The 20,218-nt window shown below is 51.8% G+C and overlaps 1 protein-coding gene across 1 annotated transcript in view; it reads right to left on the bottom strand.

Moving 5' to 3' along the window:
- Positions 1-3,785: 3,785 nt before the first annotated feature.
- Positions 3,786-20,218, bottom strand: part of VWA3A (von Willebrand factor A domain containing 3A) — a gene marked incomplete at its 5' end in the record, with an annotated part of 46,923 nt that continues 30,490 nt past the window's right edge. The window contains 11 exons of the mRNA XM_082644123.1: positions 3,786-5,648; positions 7,094-7,217; positions 8,124-8,275; positions 8,690-8,834; positions 9,306-9,450; positions 12,236-12,344; positions 13,297-13,434; positions 14,255-14,352; positions 14,904-15,014; positions 15,688-15,778; positions 17,668-17,820. Of these exons, the coding sequence (XP_082500249.1) occupies positions 5,565-5,648; positions 7,094-7,217; positions 8,124-8,275; positions 8,690-8,834; positions 9,306-9,450; positions 12,236-12,344; positions 13,297-13,434; positions 14,255-14,352; positions 14,904-15,014; positions 15,688-15,778; positions 17,668-17,820 (1,350 nt within the window). The 3' untranslated portion in view covers positions 3,786-5,564. The remainder of the gene's footprint in view (positions 5,649-7,093; positions 7,218-8,123; positions 8,276-8,689; positions 8,835-9,305; positions 9,451-12,235; positions 12,345-13,296; positions 13,435-14,254; positions 14,353-14,903; positions 15,015-15,687; positions 15,779-17,667; positions 17,821-20,218) is intronic.

Below are 20,218 nucleotides of genomic sequence, written 5' to 3' on the forward strand. Positions count from 1 at the left end.
GCACACAGTGGCTATAAAAAACGAACAGGTGCAACTGGGTGACCGGATGACTGAGTAATGAGCCCCACAGGTGTTGCTGGTGGTGGTCACTGGGCAGGGGCCGGGACAGCTCTACAGCATCTTCTAGTCTCCTCTGTCACTGCCCTGCTCTCCGAAGTTCTGAGTGAGGGATACAGTCATGCCCCATACAAGCACTGACACTCATGGGTGTGACAGGGAGGGGAGACACCCCAGATGTTAGTCGTCACAGGGGATGGGTCTAATTCCTCCACTGGGAGGGGGGAATACAACCACAGAGTGGAGCCCTCCTCTACCCAGGCCCAGGGGACTCTGTCCTGGGGAAGGGTCTGTGGCACCAGAACTGTCTTTCTATCCTATGGGGCTGCTTCCAGCGACAAAGGCTGGGACCCTGCCTCAGGTCCCATTTGCTGGGTGTGCCCTTGGGCAAGGTCCTTATAACCTCACTGCACCTCAGTATCCACGTCTGTCAAATGAACCCCCATAACTCTCACAGATGGCAGAGTCCTCACAGACCACTGGCATGCACGCTCCAAGAAGGCTTGGATCACTATAGTGTGCATGGCACCCAGTCCTGTGCCTGGCACAAAGCAGGCCGTCAGTAAACAGCCGCTGAGTGAATGAAACCACTCAGGACTGTTCTGCATGAGGGAGCCTAGGGCCAAGCAGCCGGCTGACCCCCCCGGCACTGCCGCATTTAATCCTCCTGGCGGTCCTGTGCAGCGGGGGCTACTGTTCCCATCACCTGGGGAGGGAAACTGAGGCTCAGAGAACATTTGCGAACTCTGATGGAGTCTCAGTGAATGGCTGGCCCTGCATCCAGGTCGCTGGGGACCCAAAGCGGGGTTGGGTGAAAGGAATCGGTGGAAGATGGTCAGGGACCCCTCCGGGCGCGCGTGCGCCCGCCTCGATGGGGCGGCAGGAGCGGACCCCCAAGCTGAGAGCGGCCGCCTGGCAGCTCGGGGGCGGGTCCTCCCTGCTGCCGCGTGCGCCCCCCGCCCCGCGTCCCCAGCCTCACGCCCTGGCTGCGCTCACCCGGCCCGGCTCCCGCGGCGCTGCGCGATCCCGGCTGCAACCCCGCGTCAGTCAGTCTCCGCGCAGAGCCGGGCGCTACGGGGCTGCCCCCTCCTCGGGGCGGGGCCGACCTGAGCTCCTGGCACCGCCCCGCGCCCGCCTCGCGCCGGTTTCCTGCGTCCCGGCTGCAGTCACTATCCCCTCCGCCGCAACCGTCGTCTCTAAGGCGGGGACACGCACGCTCTCCCAGAGGGGAAACTGAGGCCGGTCGAAGGGTGAAATGGGCCACGATGCTAGTGGGGAAAGGGCGCGAAGGTCCTGCGTGCTGGTCCGGGTCCTGCCCGCATAGACAGCCTAAAACCCCAAGAAACGGTGTTTCTTCCTCCACCCACCTACCCATCCATGTCCTCTCCCACGTGGTCCCGTCTGTTCAGCCTGCCTCTTGCCTTCTTTCCTCCTGCCCTCCTTCCCTCCCTCCTCCACTCTTTCATCTGTTCATTATCCCACCTGTTCTTCCATCCATCTCTTTATCTATTCATCCACCCTTCCACCAATTTTAAACTATTTTTTGTCCATTCATCCATTCATCTATTCACCCGTTATTCTGTCTTTCCACCTATCTATCCATCAAGCCTTCCATCCATCCAGTTCATTTCATATCTTCCTTTCCTGCCTTCCACCCATCTATCTACTCTTCCTTTCTTACATCCTTCCACCCACCTCTGGGTTAGCCATTCTCCAATGCCATCATTCCACATCGAATAGGCGATTCTTCAGTGCTGTCCTGTTCCTTGCACTGGGGACCCAGATGGATCGCACCATCCCTGGAAAATTCATCTGCAAGTGCCAGTGGCAGAGGGAAGGCATGTGCCCAGCAGTGGGCACAGCTGCAGAGCACCAAGGGCTGGTTACTTCGGTTTGAAGAGGGCTACTGGAAAGGCTTCACCTAAATAAACCTCCCCTGTGGACATAGGTGGGTGTGGGGAAGAGAAAAACCTCAGCCAGCACATGCGATGTGCCAGGTGGTAAGGTATCTTGCTTAATCCTCACAACTCTGTTTTAGCCCAATTTTAGAGACAGTGAAGCAGGTTCAGAGAGATAAAAAGGGGCTCAGAGTGTAGTGGGAAAAGGCCATGGGGTCAGCCCTGGGTTTAAATCTTGGCCCTGCTACTTTCTTGTTGTGTGTGTTTGGGCAGCTACAAGGCTTGGTTTCCTCATCCATTAACGGGAACTGGTGTGTACTTTACAGCTGTGATGTTGCAAGCCTTGTGGCTCACAAGGTACCATATGCAGAATGCTGAGTATTGTGCCTGCCCAGTTGGTGCTCAACTAACGGTAGCTGTTATATTATATGAGAGGAGGTTGGGATTCAAACCCAGTACCTGTGATTCGATGCTCTGCAAACCATGTCTCTGGTCTGTCCTTCCATTCACAAAGACCAGCCTCTTCCTCTCCCACCAGCAGGGCTGGAGAACTCTTGTTCCCCAGGCCCAAGTGTCATCTGGTTGGTGTCATCAGATTAGGAGAAGCATAGTTTACCACACAAGTGCTGTAGCTGAATTGTGCCCCCCTCAAGTTCATATGTTCAAGTCCTAAGCCCCAGTACCTCAGCAAGCGACCTTAGCTGGGAATAGAGTCGTTGCCGATGTAATTAAAGATAAGGTCATACTAGAGTAGGGACCTAATCCAGTAGGACCTGCATCCTTATAAAAAGGGGAAATTTGGACACAGACATGTGCACAAGGAGAGCATCATGGGAAGATTGGAGTTATGCTGCCAGAAGCAAGGAACTGCTAGAAGCCAGGAGAGAGGCCTGGAACAGACCTTTCCCGGTGCCTTCAGAGGGAGCATGGGCCTGTCTGTACCTTGATCTCGGACTTCCAGCCTCCAGAGCTGGAGACAATACACTTGTGTTATTTCGGCCACTCAGTCTGTGGTACTTTGTTATGACAGCCTGAGTGACGTACTACAGCGACCACAGGCGTGGATAGAGATGATGCAGAGGGCAGCTGTCCAAGACAGTGACCAGACTGAGACCCACTGTGGAAGGGGCTGTGATCATTGCTGTCTCCCTGGGCCAGTACAGAGCCTGGCCAAAGCCATGGCTTGTCAAGTCTCAGTAAACTGTATTTTTAAACAATCTGATGAATTTTTACTTATGTATATATCAGTGTAACCACCGCCAGATCAAGGTATAGCCCCGTTGTGGCCCCAACACACAAGGCAATCACTATTCTGACTTCTGTCACCAACAATAGTTTTGCCTATTCTTGAACTTCATGTAAATGGAATTATACTGTATGTACTCTTTTGTGTCTGGTTTCTTCTGCCCAGTATTGCTCATAAAATTGATGCAGCTTGTTGAACATAGCTGTAGTTCATTCTTTTAAATTAATGTGTAGTATTCCACTGCACAGATGTATCACAAGTTATTTGTCCATTCTACCATTGATGGGCATTTAAGTAGTTTCCATTTTCTGACTCTTACGAATAAAGTTGCTATAAACATTCTTGTGTATGTCTTTTGTCGAACGTGGGCACTCATTTCTCTTGGAGTGGAATTGCTGGCAGAGAGAAGGCACACGTTCTACTTTGGTGAAAATTGCCAGACAGTTTTCCAGCGTGGTTGCACTGAGTTACACCGCTCCGCCCTCCACTCCAGCAACCCTCCACTCCATGAGGGTTCCGGCTGCTCCCTATCTTCATATTGCCAGTCTTTATTTTTAGCCACTCTGGTGAGTGTGTAATGGTTCTCACTGTAGTTTTAATTAGCATTTCACTGATGGTTAAGGCTGTTGAGCACCTATTTTCATATACCTCTTGCTCATTTATACCTGTCTGAGCCTTTTGTCCTTTTTTTTTTTTTTTTTTTTTTTTTTTTTGCAGTACGTGGGCCTCTCACAGCTGTGGCCTCTCCCGCTGCGGAGCACAGGCTCCGGACGCGCAGGCCCAGCAGCTCCACGGCATGCAGGATCCTCCCGGACCGGGACACGAACCCGTGTCTCCTGCATCGGCAGGCGGGCTCTCAACCACTGCACCACCAGGGAAGCCCCTTTTGTCCATTTTTTAAAAATAGGATGTTTATCATTTTCTTATTGATTCGGAGTTCTTCATATATCTAGATACGAGAATTTTAATAAAGTTTTATCACACCAAAAATTTACAGAGAGAGACACATACACACACACACAAATGATCACATCCATTTAAAAGTAACTTTGATCCTATTAATTAAATAAAAGCAATTTTTTCCTGTCTTAGAAATGACCCCAGCTGACATAACTCATGACACAGTCATTTCATATGTACACAGTGGGGCTGGCCCAGCAGGTCTAGCCCGATTTTCACATGCTTGAGCTGAGCATTCGCTCTGGACTGGGCTCCAGAGCAGACTTCAGTTCAGATGAGCAGGGGCGGTGGGTGGCGGTGAGACTCACTTGTTTCTTCTTCCTCCAAGATGGGCTGACGGTGAGTCTGCGTCGCACCCATAGATCAGGGTGGTGGGGAAGCACAGAGCAAGAGGACTGGGGCAGAAACAATCCCATCTGGCTGATCTCCAGAGCTGGGCTCTCACAACTAAGCTTCATGCTCACTGTTTGCTATGTGTCTGCCACGTGGCAGATTCTTGGGACCCAGGGATGGTTAGGACACCAGCCTCATCCTGAGGGAGCTCACGGTCAAGGAGAAGAGACAAGGGAGCAAGGAAGCATAATGTGGAGTGCTAAGTGTAGTTAAGTGTCACCTCTATAAAGAGGGATGTGTGGTCAGGATGCTATGGGGGGAAGACTGGAATCTCCCAGCTCTTGATGGGTCCCAGGGGCATCTTCACAGTGGAGTTGATGCCACTTGCACTGTGCCTTCATGGACGAGAAGGAGTCACCAGGCAGAGGGTGGCAGAAGGATGTTCCAAGCAGGGGGCTCAGTGCAGGACTTCCAGCAAGTGACAGTCTTGGGACTGGAGTGTAGGGTGTGTTGGGACAATGCGGGAACATCGGGGTGGACCCAGGGATAGAGAGCTTCCCTCTCTCAGCTTCCAGGGCGTCCTGGTGCCTGGAATCATGCTGATCTGTGGGTTACAGCTTTCTAGGGCGCCTTTCCCTCTGGGCCAACATTTGCTGAGTGGTTCCTTGTAGGATGGCCTTTCTATTTAGAGGAATCATTGTTTCTGATCCTTCCCCATAGTCACTGCTGTCCACAAAATAGAGCATGCTGCCCGGCCCTTGACGGGCGCTCAAAAGTTGATGAGTTCATCCCCTCCCCTTACCTGAGAACGCTTTTCTAAGACGGAGCGACCTTCGGTTCTGTGTTGTTTTTCTTCTGGAGTTGGGACCTAGTGAACAGGAGATGAAGAAAGATGGACCCTCGAGGCCCAAATTTCTGGGCCTGGCAGGGAGAAGCAAGGCAGGAGCCCTTGGAGCAAGGGTGTCATGACCGAGTGAGCACTGACCTGAGGGGGGCCCAGGGTCTGGGTGGGCTGGAGCCACGAGGCAGGTGGGAGGGGCTGCTTGAAGGGCATACCTGAAGGACTGGGCCTACCAGAGGAAGCTTCTGACCTTGGTGATCTCCTGGGCCAATCTCCTTAAATCATCTCCTTCAAATAGTGGCAGCATGGAGTCCTTGAAAAGGGGAAATGAGTATGAAGTTAGATCCATTAAATGACTGGGTGGGACCTGAAAATCCAAAATCTCAGGAGAAAAGTTTTAGAGTGAACTCAAAGCAGCCTTCCTCCCAGTGCAGGAAATCTTGTGGGCCTCAGCTTGCATGTTTCCAGGGACAGGGAGCTCACCACCTGTCAAGGCAGTCATTCTGCAAAGAGGACACTTTGCAGTTAGATGTCTGAGAGTCAGTGTAGGGAGGGGGTGGTGGAAACTAAGAGGGTCTCTGGACTCCACTGAAGTCAGCACAGCTCTGCCCAGTAGAACAGAAGTAGTATATACACCTTATCTCACTGTTAATCAGTAAAACCTATCCAGTCCCTTCTCTATTTCTTCTAGTAAAACAGCTCCACAGACATGCCTTTTTCTTATGTCAACTAATGAAATTCTAGAGCCTAGTCTTAAAAGTACAAGTTCTCACAATAAGCAAGAGAATCTAAGAAAGAGATGAAACTGTTCCTTCTCCCTGGGAGCAGCAGTGGCAAAGGTCCCACTCTGCACCCAGAAACTATTCAAAGAATCTGATTGGATAAGGTATGAAACAGAGAACCTTCCCAATATCGTCGTTTGTTTTCCTGTGTAATAAGGATATGGGTGAATATTCATTACTTTTACTTATTCTGATCTCTGTATTATTTGTAATATTTGCCCCTAAAACAGTTACTCAAAGAAATCATGCAAAGCATTGACTTCAAAAATTATGCAATGTTCTGTAAACTTTAATTACCCCCCCCCACCAAAAAAAGAAAGAAAGTCTGGAATTCTGGTTGATTGTCTTACTGGATGATTTGCTGGCCTGGAAATGTTGTAATTCACAGCAGCACATTCCTAGAAGGTATGAATATGTACATAATTTTTCTATCAGATTGTAAGATCTTATCCTGCATGCATTATAAAACCTATGACTTTACTGTATTTATTTTTTAACAGATCATTTGAATATCTGTGCTTCAATGAATTTAAGGCGGGAAGACAGAAATATGCAGGAATTAAAGCACAGAACTTAGGAGCATGGGTGTCTGGGCTCTGGCTTTACCATTTACTCGGATTTTAGGTGTATTCTGAAACCTGGCTGAGCCTGTTCATTCATCTGTTAAATGGGTATAATAATGGTTGGAAGGCTTAAAAGAGGTAATTTACATAATGCAACAAACCTGTAGCATGTAGGAAGTGCTCAGTGTATGTGAACTCTTCTACTATTAAATAATGCCCCTAACCCTGCTTCTTTCCCAACCTTGTGGGGAGGCAGCCTAAAAGGAGAGCAGCAGGGAAACACAACCTTTTTTAGTCAATACTTTGTTTTACAAGAGAAGCAGAGATCTTATCAATCAGGAGGAAAAAGCCATGCCTGTTGACATTTTATTGAGCTGTTTCAACAGAACTCACCCAGTAGCTCCACAACCTACCCTTTGGTCGATGAAGCCCCTGGTCAGCAGGCCCTGCATTTTGAAGAGCGAGTCCTCACCGACAGGGCAGTGATAGCGGCCCCCAGTAAGAGAGGCCAGACCTCTCAAGAAGTTAACCGCTGTCCTGCGGGGAGGAACAGAGGGCTGGGGCCAGGCCCACCGAGGTCTCTGTGAGCCCCCAGCCCCTGGGGAGGTCACATGAGTGGGGTAAGGGGTCTTGGACCTTGAGGTCTGTGCCTCTGAGACTGTGTCAGCATCACCAAGCCCACTCTCCCAGCTATTTGGGTGGCAGTGGCTACTGCTGTGTGAAGTGGATTCACCGTATGAGGGTCACCCTCAAAGCTATCCAGTGCCTACTATGTGTCTGGCCTGGCAGGGACACAGTGTGACCTTTACGGAGCTCACGGTTTAGACAGAGAGATTAAATATGAATGTTGTGAAGGAGCTGAATCTCTCCTGTCTAACACATGTTCTTCCATAAAAATAACCATAGCGGGCTTCCCTGGTGGCGCAGTGGTTGAGAGTCCGCCTGCTGATGCAGGGGACACAGGTTCGTGCCCCGGTCCGGGAAGATCCCACATGCCGCAGAGCGGCTGGGCCCATGGGCTGTGGCCGCTGAGCCTGCGCATCTGGAGCCTGTGCTCCGCAATGGGAGAGGCCACAACAGTGAGAGGCACGTGTACCGCAAAAAAAAATTAAAAAATAACCATAGCTACTTTAAACTTTTTTCCCCTAAATATTCACAAATGTGCCCCCAAGGAAGACGAAATGGGAGAACACAGCGTGTGACTGTGGGAATCGGTGCAAATCCATTTCCACGCTGGAGAAAGTCAGGATGCTGACGGGTGGGCAGGGGCACAGAGGGGCTCTCTCTGGTGCAATGCCTGCCCAGGGCCTCCTAACTGCTCACACACAGGACTTGGGCCCAGGAGAGCTCAGCGTCTAACGTGAGTCCCTGGATGAGGTGAGGATCAGCCTTGTCCCTCAGACACGCGGCCGTGGGGAAGGGACGCAGCTCCTCACCGCCCACCTGTCTGAGCAGTTCAGGGAAACGGTGTGCACTTTCACATCTCTCTTCTCCTTGAGTCTTTGGACTTCACTGAGGATAAGGTTGCAGCTTGTGTCTGGCTTCCCGTCCGTCAGGAGGTACAGTCCTTCCACATCAGGAAAACTGAAAGCTTTCTGAAAGAGCATGTAGGTTGTCTGGCTCAGAAGAGGGGCCAACCAGGACTCAGAAACCACTGGCCTGCTGTCCCCAAGTCTGGTTGCATCTCACCGAGTTGTCATTAGACTGAGAGCCTCCTCTTTCAGCCTATGACAGACCAGGAAGCTGCTGAGGTTTAGGAGAAAGAGCTCAGCCCACTTCCTAGCTGGTTAACCCCAAGCAAGTCACTTAACCTCTCTGGGCTTCTGTGTCTTCATCTATAAAGTGAGAGCAGCGAGAATCTCATCCTCACTGGGTTGCTGGGAAGATGAAATGATTTAACAGTAAATTCTAAAGTGCTCTTTGTAAACTGCAAAGCATGGCGCAATGTCAGGATAGGGGTGATGGTATTTCTGCTTTGCCACTGGGTCGGGCTTGGTGGTGGAACTTGCCAGCAATGCTTGCAAGACCGAGGTGCTCCCCTGAGCATGCAGGTTGGTCACCCACTGCATAGCCTCGTGACAGGCTGCGTCTGTGGTCCCCACCAGGGTGTCCTGCCACGGCTGTAGGCCCTCTGCAAAGCTGAGCAGGTTAAAACTGTGGAGAGAGGAGAAGAGGTGGGGGGCGGAGAGGAGGTGAAAGAGATTGGTTAGAACGCACCAGTCTATATTGACCTCAGGGGAAGTAACCTCCGTGAGGACTCACACCTATCCCTGAAGACCCTACAGCAAGCCCTGGGCCCCCTGTGGACCACCTGAGAATGAGAACATACACAGTGAAGATTCTGGATGCAGACAGAAATAGCTTTAAAGCCCACTTCAGCCACTTACAGGTTATGCAATCTTGGGCAAATGATTTAACCTCTCTAAGCCCTTGTTACCTTTGCTGAAGAATGGGGATAATAATAGGATCGTTGTGCAGACTGAATGACATCACGCATGTAAAGCGCTTGGCACAGGGAAAGAGCTCTATATAAGTGTTGAGGAGGGAGTGACCTTGGCCAGGGGAGCCTCAGGAACTATCCCGTGGATCTCCTGACCCCTGCGCACCAGCACCCCTGCCTCTTACCTGTCACAGTGCTTCCACGGCTGTTCCCAGATCAGCAGAGTGAGCTCTGTCTTCACCTGCTGCAGGTAGGGGCCCATGGATCCCGACGTGTCCAGCACGATGCACACTTTGCTCTCCAAAATGGCACCAAAGAGTCGGCGGCTCCCTGCTCCGAGGCGGGTGGGGGCAGAGGCAGTGGGGGAGTGAAGGTGGTTCTCCTCACTGCAGCTATCAAATCCAAGGTCTTGCCACACCCATCGCCTGAGTGATCATGGATCAGATGAGAACCCACTGGGAGACGGCCTCTGTGGTGTTGCTAGAGGGGTCACTGTCCAAGGGCAGAGCCGGTGTGTGCACTGGGCTTTGGGAGGTCAAGCTTTCAGCTGTGGCTTTGCCTGGGATGACTCGCCCAAGTGATTATAACTTCCCTGGGCTTGAGTTTCCTCACCCCTAAAGTTAAGTGACTGGGTTACGTGGTGTCACAGTATTGTGTGGGGCTGGAAATGATGTTACAGAGCATGGAGTCTGTAGATTGGTTGACAGAAATCAAGGGAGCGTGCACTGTGTGCCTGGCACTGAGCAAAGTGCAGTGGAGATGAGAGAGTGTCCCTGACCTTACGGAGCTGCCAGTCAGGCAAGGGAGACGGATGTTATACCAACAGCTACCACTCTGCTGAGGGTTATGACAAAAAGTTAAGGAGTACATACTTGGGAGAATCTGAATTTGATGGATGTGGGGTGGGGAGCAGACAAGCTATGGCTGAAGGATGAGAGCGGGTGTGTTGGGGGAGAACAGACTGTGAAAGGCTCTGAGTGGGAGAGAGGAGCATGTCATGCTTGAGGGACAGACAGAAAGCTGGAGAGGTTGTTAAAGGATTTGGGATTTATCCCAAGGGGAAACAGAGAGGGCCAGTGACTTGCCCAGGGTCACACAGCCTGGCAGCGAAGCCGAGATTCACATCCAGGTCCTCTGATCCACACTTTAAGGCAACCGCTAACCCCAGCCCTTCTGGTGCCCCAAGGCTAAACGGAGGTAACACGGGGGAAGCCAAAGAGCAGAAGATGGCATGTCCAGCATTCCCGAACCACACCTCAGACCTCACTGGAGGCAGGAGTAGAAAAAATGGAAAACTGCTGCAAAAAGGGTCCACTGGTCTCCAGGAAAAGGTGGCCTGGGCTGGCTGGACCCACTGCCCAGGAATCTTCCAGGACTCATCTGAGCTGTTCTCGGGCAATGCTCATGGCAACATGAGGACGTGAGGGGAGCCCTCCTGAGGTGTGTGGGGCGTTCCGCGGGGACAGCCAGCCAGCTTGTCGAGGGGCCTCCCACCACAGAAGGCCAGCTGATCCATCTTGGGAACCAGACAGCGGAAACACCCTGCAAGCCACCGAGCCCCGCCGTTATCGCCTCCCTAACTCTGCTTTTCTTGTCCGTCTCCATCATCAGTACCCTTCCCAGCTATCCTAATCTTTCCCCTGCATTCCTACTAGGTTCCCCTGATTGCACTCCGTCCCCTCAGCAATTTATACTCCACGCAGCAACCAGAGGGGTTGTTGCCGATGCTAACTTCATCACTTTCTCCTTATTTAAAACCTTTTAGTGGCTTCCCATTGCTCTTAGGATAAAGTCTGGGCCATGGCCTCATCTCCCTGGAATGGTGGCACCCTTTAATCTCAGCCAACCTGTTTCCTTCAGTCTTTGTACTCAGCCTCCTCCCCCGCTGAGCACCTCAGTCATGCCCTGAGAGTCTTCCCTCTCTTTCCTCAGGTGACGTCTATTCATTCTTCAGATCTCAGCTCAAATGTCACCTCCTCCGGGAAGCCCTCCGTGATCTCTCTGTGCAGACCCCCTGCCCCTCTCTCACTGCACCATGCCTGTCTCCTCCTTACACTTGTCACCCTGCTCTTTGGGTAACAACTGTCTCCCCTAGACTATATGTTCCATGAGCTCAGGGAACCTGTGAAGTGTTTCTCCTACCACCTCCCCAGCATGGGGCGGGAGAACAACACTTATTCGTTGAATAATGAATGAGTGGCTCAGTGCAGCATCCCCGGGGTACGTTCGGAGGCGTTAGATGGTGTTGGGTGTGTAGCTGTATGTGAAGTGGGGGCACGACTCGTACTACACAAGGAGCGGCTGCGCGGCTGCCCATCACACTCTCCCCAGCGGGAAGTGTGCGTTGGGAATACGCACACGACCTCGTCGCCCCGCCTCAGCCTCTGACCTGACAGCTGCACCTGAGCTGGCCAACCGCTCCAGAGGCTTTGGAAAGCAACCATCAGCCCAAGGACTGTTTATACCAGGTTCTACTGCAGAGGACTGGACCTAATGAATTTGTGCAGGCGCCTGAGTGGCCCAACCTGGGATCCTTCCTCTATTGTCCCAGGAACCCTCCAGGCCCCAAAGCCTGAACTGAGCCTCTGGTTCAGTCCTAGCTGTCTGCCCAGCCTTTTGGACTTGGTGCTTCAGACCATCTCCTAATCCCCAGCCCAGACTCCTCTGGGATGTGAGCCTGGCTCTCCTCAGCCAGCCCTGCCGTTCGCCTCTCCCAGAGGGGCCTTGGTGCTCCCTGTAAAGGAGAACAGGGGCTTCTTCTCTGTCCGGAGCCCCTCCCATCTCTACCATCATGGACTGGTTCTGTGGGGCCCAATCAATACTAAATTGAGGCTCCTAAGGGGCAGCAGTGCTTCAGTCACACCCAGGAGGCAAGGTGTGGGAGACGAGCTGGCAGAGCGGCCTGACCAGGCCTGGGTCACCCTGGCGCTCTGGCTCGTGCTCCACCGCCCTGTCATCCAGCACCTTGCCTGACCTCTGAACCCAGAAGTCATGTTGCCCCTGGGTGACAGTCTGTGAGTGCCTAGCCTGGGAAGGACTGACCCTGGGGTCTCTGGGGTGGCCCTCCCGCTGCCCATCATGCTCCTCTGCCCTCCAGGATAGCAGGCAGGCTCACCAGACAGCAGCCACTGCAGCCTTCGGACGTAGCGCCGCATCACCTTCTCCAGGTGTGTGATGTACGCTTCGATTTCCCTGGGTGTACACTGAATGTGTCTCACCATCCCCTGGATTAAGGCAAGCAAAGGAAAATTCCACCCCCCCCAACCCCATCAGCGATTTCTTCACCTCCCCATTACCCCCTAAAATAGTTTAGTCTACTGTGGTTCACAATTTTCAAAACACTGTTAAGCACACATTTTTGTCTGTTTGTTTAAAAGCTTTTTTCTTTTATTGAACTACCAAATGCATAGTTCTCAGAAGGTGTGTGGGAATTGGGATGATGATTTTTGTGGCAGATGTGGTCACTGTAATAAGAAAAAACATAGTATCTCTAAATTTTAAATAGAAAACCCTTAATGGTAGGACGGGAGGTCGATAAATTTCAAACTAAAAGATGACCTCAGATGGAGGAGGGGGGCAGCATGATTAAATGCCCATAAAAATTTTCTGGTGGATAATTTTGAATTTGGTGGCTATTTTTAGCTTTATAGCTGACAATGTCATATCAAAGGGCAAGGAGAGAAAATGGGGTCTCTTTTTTAAAGGCACGATTAGATTTTCATTTTCTACTAAATTTACCTGTTCCAGTGTCAAAGCAATAAAAAAAAATTACCTCAAAACTAGAAAATAGAGAACCCCCCTCACCTCCTGTCATAACTGCTGTTCCCGGCCATCCTGATGGGACCATCATCAGTATCAGGGTACAGAGTTCTTATTAGGGAGTATTCCAGCCACTGCTCTACATTCTTGGCAGCTGTTTCTAATTCTCACTCCAATGAGCCCCTCTAACCCTAGAGTATAGTCTCAAGCACTCCGAGGGGCTGACTTTTCTTCCCACAGGATTCTGCATCTCCTATTCCTTGAGGGCAGTCCCCCTTTGGAGGGTGGGGTTCTTAGAAGCAGGAATTGAAGCCAGGGGCATACATTCATGTGGAGTTTTCCCCAACACACTCAGCCATTTGTGCCTGAGAAGAGACAGGAGCTGGGAGAAAAAAAAAAACACCAATCTTGACTTACGTTGATCTGTATGCTGGGGAAGATACTGCAGTATTTGGCTGATGCCGACATCTGTATTGGCTTTTGATGAGTGCAGTTGGGACCGAGGTATCTGGAGATCTCCATCTTCAGTTTTTTTAGTCCATAATTTGCTACCCACTTTTGAATAAAGGAAAGAACTATTATCTTGGGTAATTCAGGCTTAATGGAATGATTGACTCATCTTTTAAAACCTCATGTTTGAAATCTGTCTTGTATTTGAAATGTGGGGTTCCCAGGTCCTCACTGAGCCTCCATCACATTCAGATTCCTGCCCCTGTACTGGGGAGAGATGCACAAGAAATACGGGGAGCAGGGAACAAAATTTATTGAGCACTTACTACTCCCTAGTCTGGTGGATACTGTTGCCTCCCCAATTTCCATTTCAACCCTCTCCCATGAAATCTGAATGGAAACCCTGATTGTTCTAAAGTTTAGACTCTAAACCAATGAGGATAGTCTCAGGCTCCTTGTTACAATGAGAGATACAAGAATGGCTCAGTTTAAAGCAATCAGAGCATGGCACCCAGGGTCAGAACCAAGCTCAGACTTTTATTGACCGGTTGTGGGAAGAAAAGATGTTCTATCTTCTGGATCTGTACAAGAAGGGGCATTTCTGCTGCTTGCCTCCAAAACGATCTGACGCTACCAAGTACTTTACACAAAATATACTTCAATTAATCAGCAATCCTATTAGGTACAATTGTTTTCATTTTATAAAGGAAGACATTGAGACTGAGTGACTTGCCCAAGGTCACCCAGCTAGGAAGTGGCAGACCCAGGTTCCCACGTAGTTCTCTTGAATCCTTATCCTGACACTTTAAACAGTCATTCTAAGCAGGTTTGGCCTCAATTCCAAGTATACCCACCCTCTTAGAAATAATGGTTGGTGGAAGGAATGATTGCATGGGGGCATGTGCTGGTGCAGACAGCTTAATACCTCCCGGCTGGAGCACACTGTATCCTTTCTGGGCAGCTCAATAGAAGAGCTAGTCCTTCTTAGGCCTCTTCCTTGAGGGTACTTCCTGTACACGAAGCCTGGGAGAAACAGAGCAGGGTTACTTTGTGCAATTCTCTTACCCTAGCCTCCCTTTTCCATGTCAATTTCTCTGTCAATCAAGTCAGCTGTAACATTCCTTAGGTGCAATTTGCTGAGAGGTAGGAGGGAGGCTGTTGTGCTGATCTGGGGAAGCATGCCGGGGTCCTCCTTCTCTACATGTCAATGAGTTGCTACCGGGACCTGTGCCATTTCACAGCAATCAGTCCGGCTGGCCTGGGAGACTCATCTCCACTCCCTTCCCATCAGTCTGAGGACACTGCCCCTCATGCACAGAGCAGGAGCGCCGCGCCCAGGGACCTGGGGAGATGCCAACATCAATTCTTCCCACTCTCCTGCCTGTGTCAAGACTTTGCAAGCTCATTTCCCTGGGCTGGGAGATGTGAGTGGTCTGAGGATAGGCCTGCTTGGGGTGCACTGCTGCCCATGTCCCGGGACTGCGGGAGATTTCTCCTTTCCTTGGGGCCTGATCACCTTCCAGGTCCCACGGGGGAAGGGGGCTGTCCAGACATCTGTGCAGCCTCCAACTTACCCACATTATTCCCTGTCTCTGTATAGAACAGTGAGAGAGAGGTCTCTGTGTCCCTTGATTTGGTCTTCCTCCTCCGATCTGTGGTCCCTTCTTTCACTGGCTGGGCTGTAGCTAGAGGACATTTGGCCTGTTGGCTAGAGCAGCCTTGAGGGTTTATGTGGTGAAGCTGTGCAGCTTGGCTTAGAGACTAGTCAACTTCAGCTATGCTCTGCCCTTGAAATGGGGCTCCCAGGTGGATTTGAGGTCCTTTGGGACTACCCAGGTCCTCTGGCCTCCCCTGGATCAGTAAAGCCAGAGCTGCTGATATTTAGCAGGCTTGGTGCGAAGTGCTTCCCGTAGCCTGTCTTGTTTTATCCTCATAGTACCCCAGTTTACAGATGAGGTAAGTGGGACTCAGAGTCAGTAAGAAGCAGAGTAAAGATTCCATCCAGGTCTCGCTGACTCCAGAACTCTGCTCTGAGCCACTCTGCTATGTGTCTGACATTAGAAGACACATGGTCTTAGGTTCTATGAGTTGAGTACTTTCATAAAAATACTGGTGCCCTGTCATGACCGGTTGACACTGGACATTCTCCTTAGCCCCTCTGAGCCTGAATTTCTTCATCAGTAAAATGGAGGAACTAATAGATTCCCTGCCATACAGGATGGATTATTATAAGCTTTAAATGGGACAATTTTAGCAGAAGGGCTGGCACACGATTGCTGATCACTTTAGTTACTGTCATCACGAATCCATGCCTCAGCCGTGCTTGTCCACCCCTCCACCCCCGTGGCGGTGCCTTACCTGGGGGGACGCCCGCTTTGCCTCTGAGTGGCCTCCATAGCAGAGCTTTCAAGGCGGGACTCTTCTCTCTGTCAGGGTCATCTTTAATGCTCTAGAAAACAGCAGTCTTTTCCATCAGAGGTCTGTTCTCTGTGGGGGGCAGTACCCCAGTCATCCCAGCCTCAATCTGTCAAGTAGGAACCTTTGCATGGCGAGGCCTCAGGAAGTTGACTTCTCACACGCTCGCCCCATCTCCTGTTGCACATTCAGAGAGGACTCTGGGGTCTGAGGTGAAAAAGGGTGTGTGTGTGTGTGTGTGTGTGTGTGTGTGTGTGTGTGTGAGTGAGAGTGTGAGTGTGCGTGTGTGCATGTGTGTGTGCAACTAAGTGTGTTTGCGTGTGTGACAGTGTGTGTGCATGTGTGTGTATATGGGAGAGTGAGTTGTGAGTGTGCGTGTGTGAAAGTGTGTGTGCGTGGGTGTGTGTTGTGTGTATGCACGCGAGTGCGTGAGTGTGTGAGTGTGCACGTGTGTGAGTGTGTGTACGTGTGTGTATATGTGTGAGTGCGCGTGGGTGTGCGTTATGTGTGAGTGTGACCGTGCACTGCGTGTGTGAGAGTGTGTGTGCATGTGTGCACACTTGTGCACGTATATGTGTGAGTGTGGGTGTGGGTGTGCATTATGTGTGAGTGTGTGCATGTGTGGGGGGTATGAGAGCGTGCATGCGTGTGTGAGTATGTGCGCATGTGTGTGTGTGTGAGTGTGAGTGTGTGTGCTATGAGAGAGGGCCTGCTAGGACAACTGTGGGGATTTGCCTGAGCTTTCTTCACCAGTTACCTGCCCCTCTTCCTACTGGACTGGGATTTCTGGGCCTCCAGCATGACAAGCAACCACCCAGGTAACTTCTGTGCCCTATTGGGCACCTCGGTTTTAAGGAAGGGGTTCCTTCATTACCGGGCACAACCGGAACGTGGTGATGGTTAAACAAAGTCACCCAGGGCCTGGACCAGTGGAGGAGACCTCTGGATGGCGGCTGTGAAAAACGTCCAGAGCTGCCATCCCAGAGAGCCACCCGCCAGCAGCCCAGCTTCCCACACCTGCATTTCAGGAGGCCTGCCAGAGGCCCTGGCGTAGCCCAAGCCCCCTCGTAACCGATCCAGCTCGGGAACCACTGAAGGCCCAAGGCGGACTCCGAGACCGCGGGGTTTCACCTCAGAATCTAGGAAGACGGGAAGGCGTGATGTCTCTGGGCCGGCGCCCAAAACCTGGTGGAGTTCTGTGCACGAGGGCAGTGCCCATGGGGACAGAACCGCTCGGAAGTGCTGACCCCGGGAAGGGAGTTAGCTGCACATGGTTTGGGTGGATTTCTTCATTCTGAAAGTGCGCTGTGTTCACAAGGGCCTGTCAGTTGGTGAAATGCTGAAGCGCTCGCAGATCTCACTGCCCTTCTGCTCACAAGTGCTGTGGAGTCTGGGGTCTCCCCCCAGACACACCTCTACAGGCCCCTTCTGATTGCCGAGGTGGGTATTTTATGCGGGACAGATCTGACGGCTGTGAACGGGGATCAGCCCCGGGCAGGCCCAGGTCCACCCTCAGGCTCCTATCAGGCCCCCGAAAGCCTTGGGCAGCAGCAGAAAGGACCCATTAGACGCCCCAAGCCCCTAATTCCTTTGCCCCGAGAGACCCTCCTGGACAAGCCCTCTTGCCTTACAACCAGCATGTGTAATGGAGGGTGCCGAGTCTGTGGAGCCCTTGGTACCGCAAAGCTGGGACAGCCAGGCAGAGCCAAAGGTGGGGTGGAGGGGTGGCCAGAGCTGAGAAGCAGGCCCCCCGGGGGTCCCCTCCCCCTGGAGGCCAGGACACTGACCACTGAGGACCCTGCTCCCACCTCCGCTGGCCCTGGGGTCTGGGGGCCTGGCCCAGGCCACTTCAAGATCTAAGAAAGACCAGGAGACAAGGCAGAAACAAAATACCCTGTGTGTTATTACAGAGGGGAGTCAAACCATTCTGGCCACAGAGGGTGCTGTGGGCTTGGAGGGACCGAACTTCCCAGGCTGACATCTCAGCTTGAGCATCTTCGGCTTTTCTCTCAGGAGGGCTGCACTTTCCCGTTGTTTTCCAGACTGGTTCTTCAGAGAGGACACGAGTAAGGCACACTGCAGGGGGATTGGGAGCGTCAGCAGCACCCGAGCCAGCGTGTCTCCACGCAGGGCACTGGCGCACGTGCGCGCGCGCGCACACACACACACACACACACAGCAGGAAGCGCTGGGGCCCCTGGGGCCCCTGTACTCCTCTTTCTGTCCCTAGAGTGCTGCCTGGGGCCAAGAGCACTGTGGATCAGGCCTATTAATAATAAGTACCATGGGACTTCCCTGGTGGCGCAGTGGTTGGGAGTCTGCCTGCCAATTCAGAGGACACGGGTTCGAGCCCTAGTCTGGGAAGATCCCACATGCCGCGGAGCAACTGGGTCCGTGCGCCACAGCTGCTGAGCCTGCGGGCCACAACTGCTGAGCCCGCGGGCCACAGCTGCTGAGGCCCGCGTGCTTGGAGCCCGTGCTCTGCAACAAGAGAAGCCACCGCAGTGAGAAGCCCACACACCGCAACGGAGAGTAGACCCCGCTCGCTGCAACTAGAGAGCGCCCACGTGCAGCAGTGAAGATCCAACGCAGCCAAAAAAAAAAATAATAATAATAATAATAATAATAAGTACCATGTATGGAGGGCCTGGGATGCATCAGGCACCGGGCTAGTGACTGCCTGGGGGTCTCAAACCTCCTTGCCAACAAGACATGCAACTACACTGGCAGGGCAAGTGCTATCTTATCCCCATTTTACAGGTGAGGAAACCAAAGCTTATGAATTTAAAGGACTTGTCCAAGGCCATACTGTGAGTAAGTAGAGGATCTTCCATTCAATCCCAGGCAGGCCTTGTTCCAAAGCCAATGTTCTCTCCACATGTGGACCCAGCAGCCACATATGGTGGTCAGCTCACCATGTGCCCAGGGCCGACCCTGGATGCTGGCAGAATAGTGGTGTGATACTTCGTTCCTTTGCCTATATATGTCTCAATTGCCTGAAAGATTCTTCAATAATTATTCTCAGTCAAGGCACTAGAAGACACCACTCAAATGTAACTAACATCATAAGAAGGGTGGATTAAACCATTAGTGCCCACTAACACCTTGTGAATGAGTTTATCAGATGAGGGAGCAGGACTAACGTGCACCTGAGAAGCAGTTTAATAAAGCACCAAAGAGGGGCCCTTTCTGGGAGGACAGCTCTGGCACATCTAGGGGAGCTGCAGGTTTGCCAATCTATGGCCCTGCCCTCCCAAGAGCTCACCATGTAGTTGGGGAGACGGGCAGTCCTGACAATGGTCATATTTGAAATGTGAGTCACATCCACCTACGTGTTCTCTGTCCATCCTCATGGCTTGAACTGCCCCACACCTCTGTGTCCAGGCCTCATCTTTATCCACCTGCCTGAAGGATGCCCCCACTTATTATCTCAGAGGCCCCACAAACTCACCTTTGCTCTAGGCCCACCCTCCCTGAATCCCCACCTGTTTTCTCTCTCTGGGTCAATGGCACCACTGTCTACCAGGTCCTGCCGCAAGGAACTTGGGAGTCATCCTGGGATTTCTTCTTCTTCCTCACCCCATTCATTCAATCAGCCACAAGTTTGGTCAATTCTTCCTTAAAGACATGTTCTCATATGTGTTCCCTTATTTCCATTCTCATTGTTCCCGATGCGAGCTGGTCCCGCTCTCATCTCACCTTGAACTGTTCAACTCCCTCTCTGAGAGGTAACATTTTAGTGAAACTTGAATCATAAGGAGCAATCCATGGATGACCTGGAGGGGGAACAGTTGATGAAGGAAGTGGCAGGTACAAAGGGCTTGAGTTTAGGAATGATGTGTTCAAGAATGTACAGGCCAGGGCTTCCCAGGTGGCGCAGTGGTTGAGAGTCCGCCTGCCGATGCAGGGGACACGGGTTCATGCCCTGGTCCAGGAAGATCCCACATGCTGCGGGGCGGTTGGGCCCGTGAGCCATGGCCGCTGAGCCTGCGCATCTGGAGCCTGTGCTCCGCAACGGGAGAGGCCACAATAGTGAGAGGCCCGCGTACCGCAAAAAAAAAAAAAGAATGTACAGGCCAGGATGTAGAGCACACGGACCTGAAACCAGTGACTTACAGGACACTCTCACATTTCATTGGAAGCCTTTGGTGTCTGTGGATCAGCACAAAGGTGGAAAACTGATGTGGGATGAGTCGTGTCCCCCAAAAAGACATGTTGAAGTTCCCCTGTACCCATGAACATGACCTTACTTGGAAACAGGGCCTTTGTAGATATAATTAAGATGTAAGTTAATGAGGTTGTACTGGGAGGGTGGGCCCTTAATCCAATACAGTTGGTGTCCTTATAAGAGGAGAAGAGACACAGACACACACACAGAGGGAGGAGAGCCATGTGGAGATGGAAGCAGAGATTGGGGTTCTGCTGCCACAAGCCAAGGAAAGGCGAGGATTGCTGGTGCCAAGGACTCCCTCCT

This window comes from Mesoplodon mirus (assembly GCF_964341445.2).
Source record: "Mesoplodon mirus genome assembly, chromosome: 15".
NCBI classification, from domain to species: Eukaryota; Metazoa; Chordata; class Mammalia; order Artiodactyla; family Ziphiidae; genus Mesoplodon; species Mesoplodon mirus.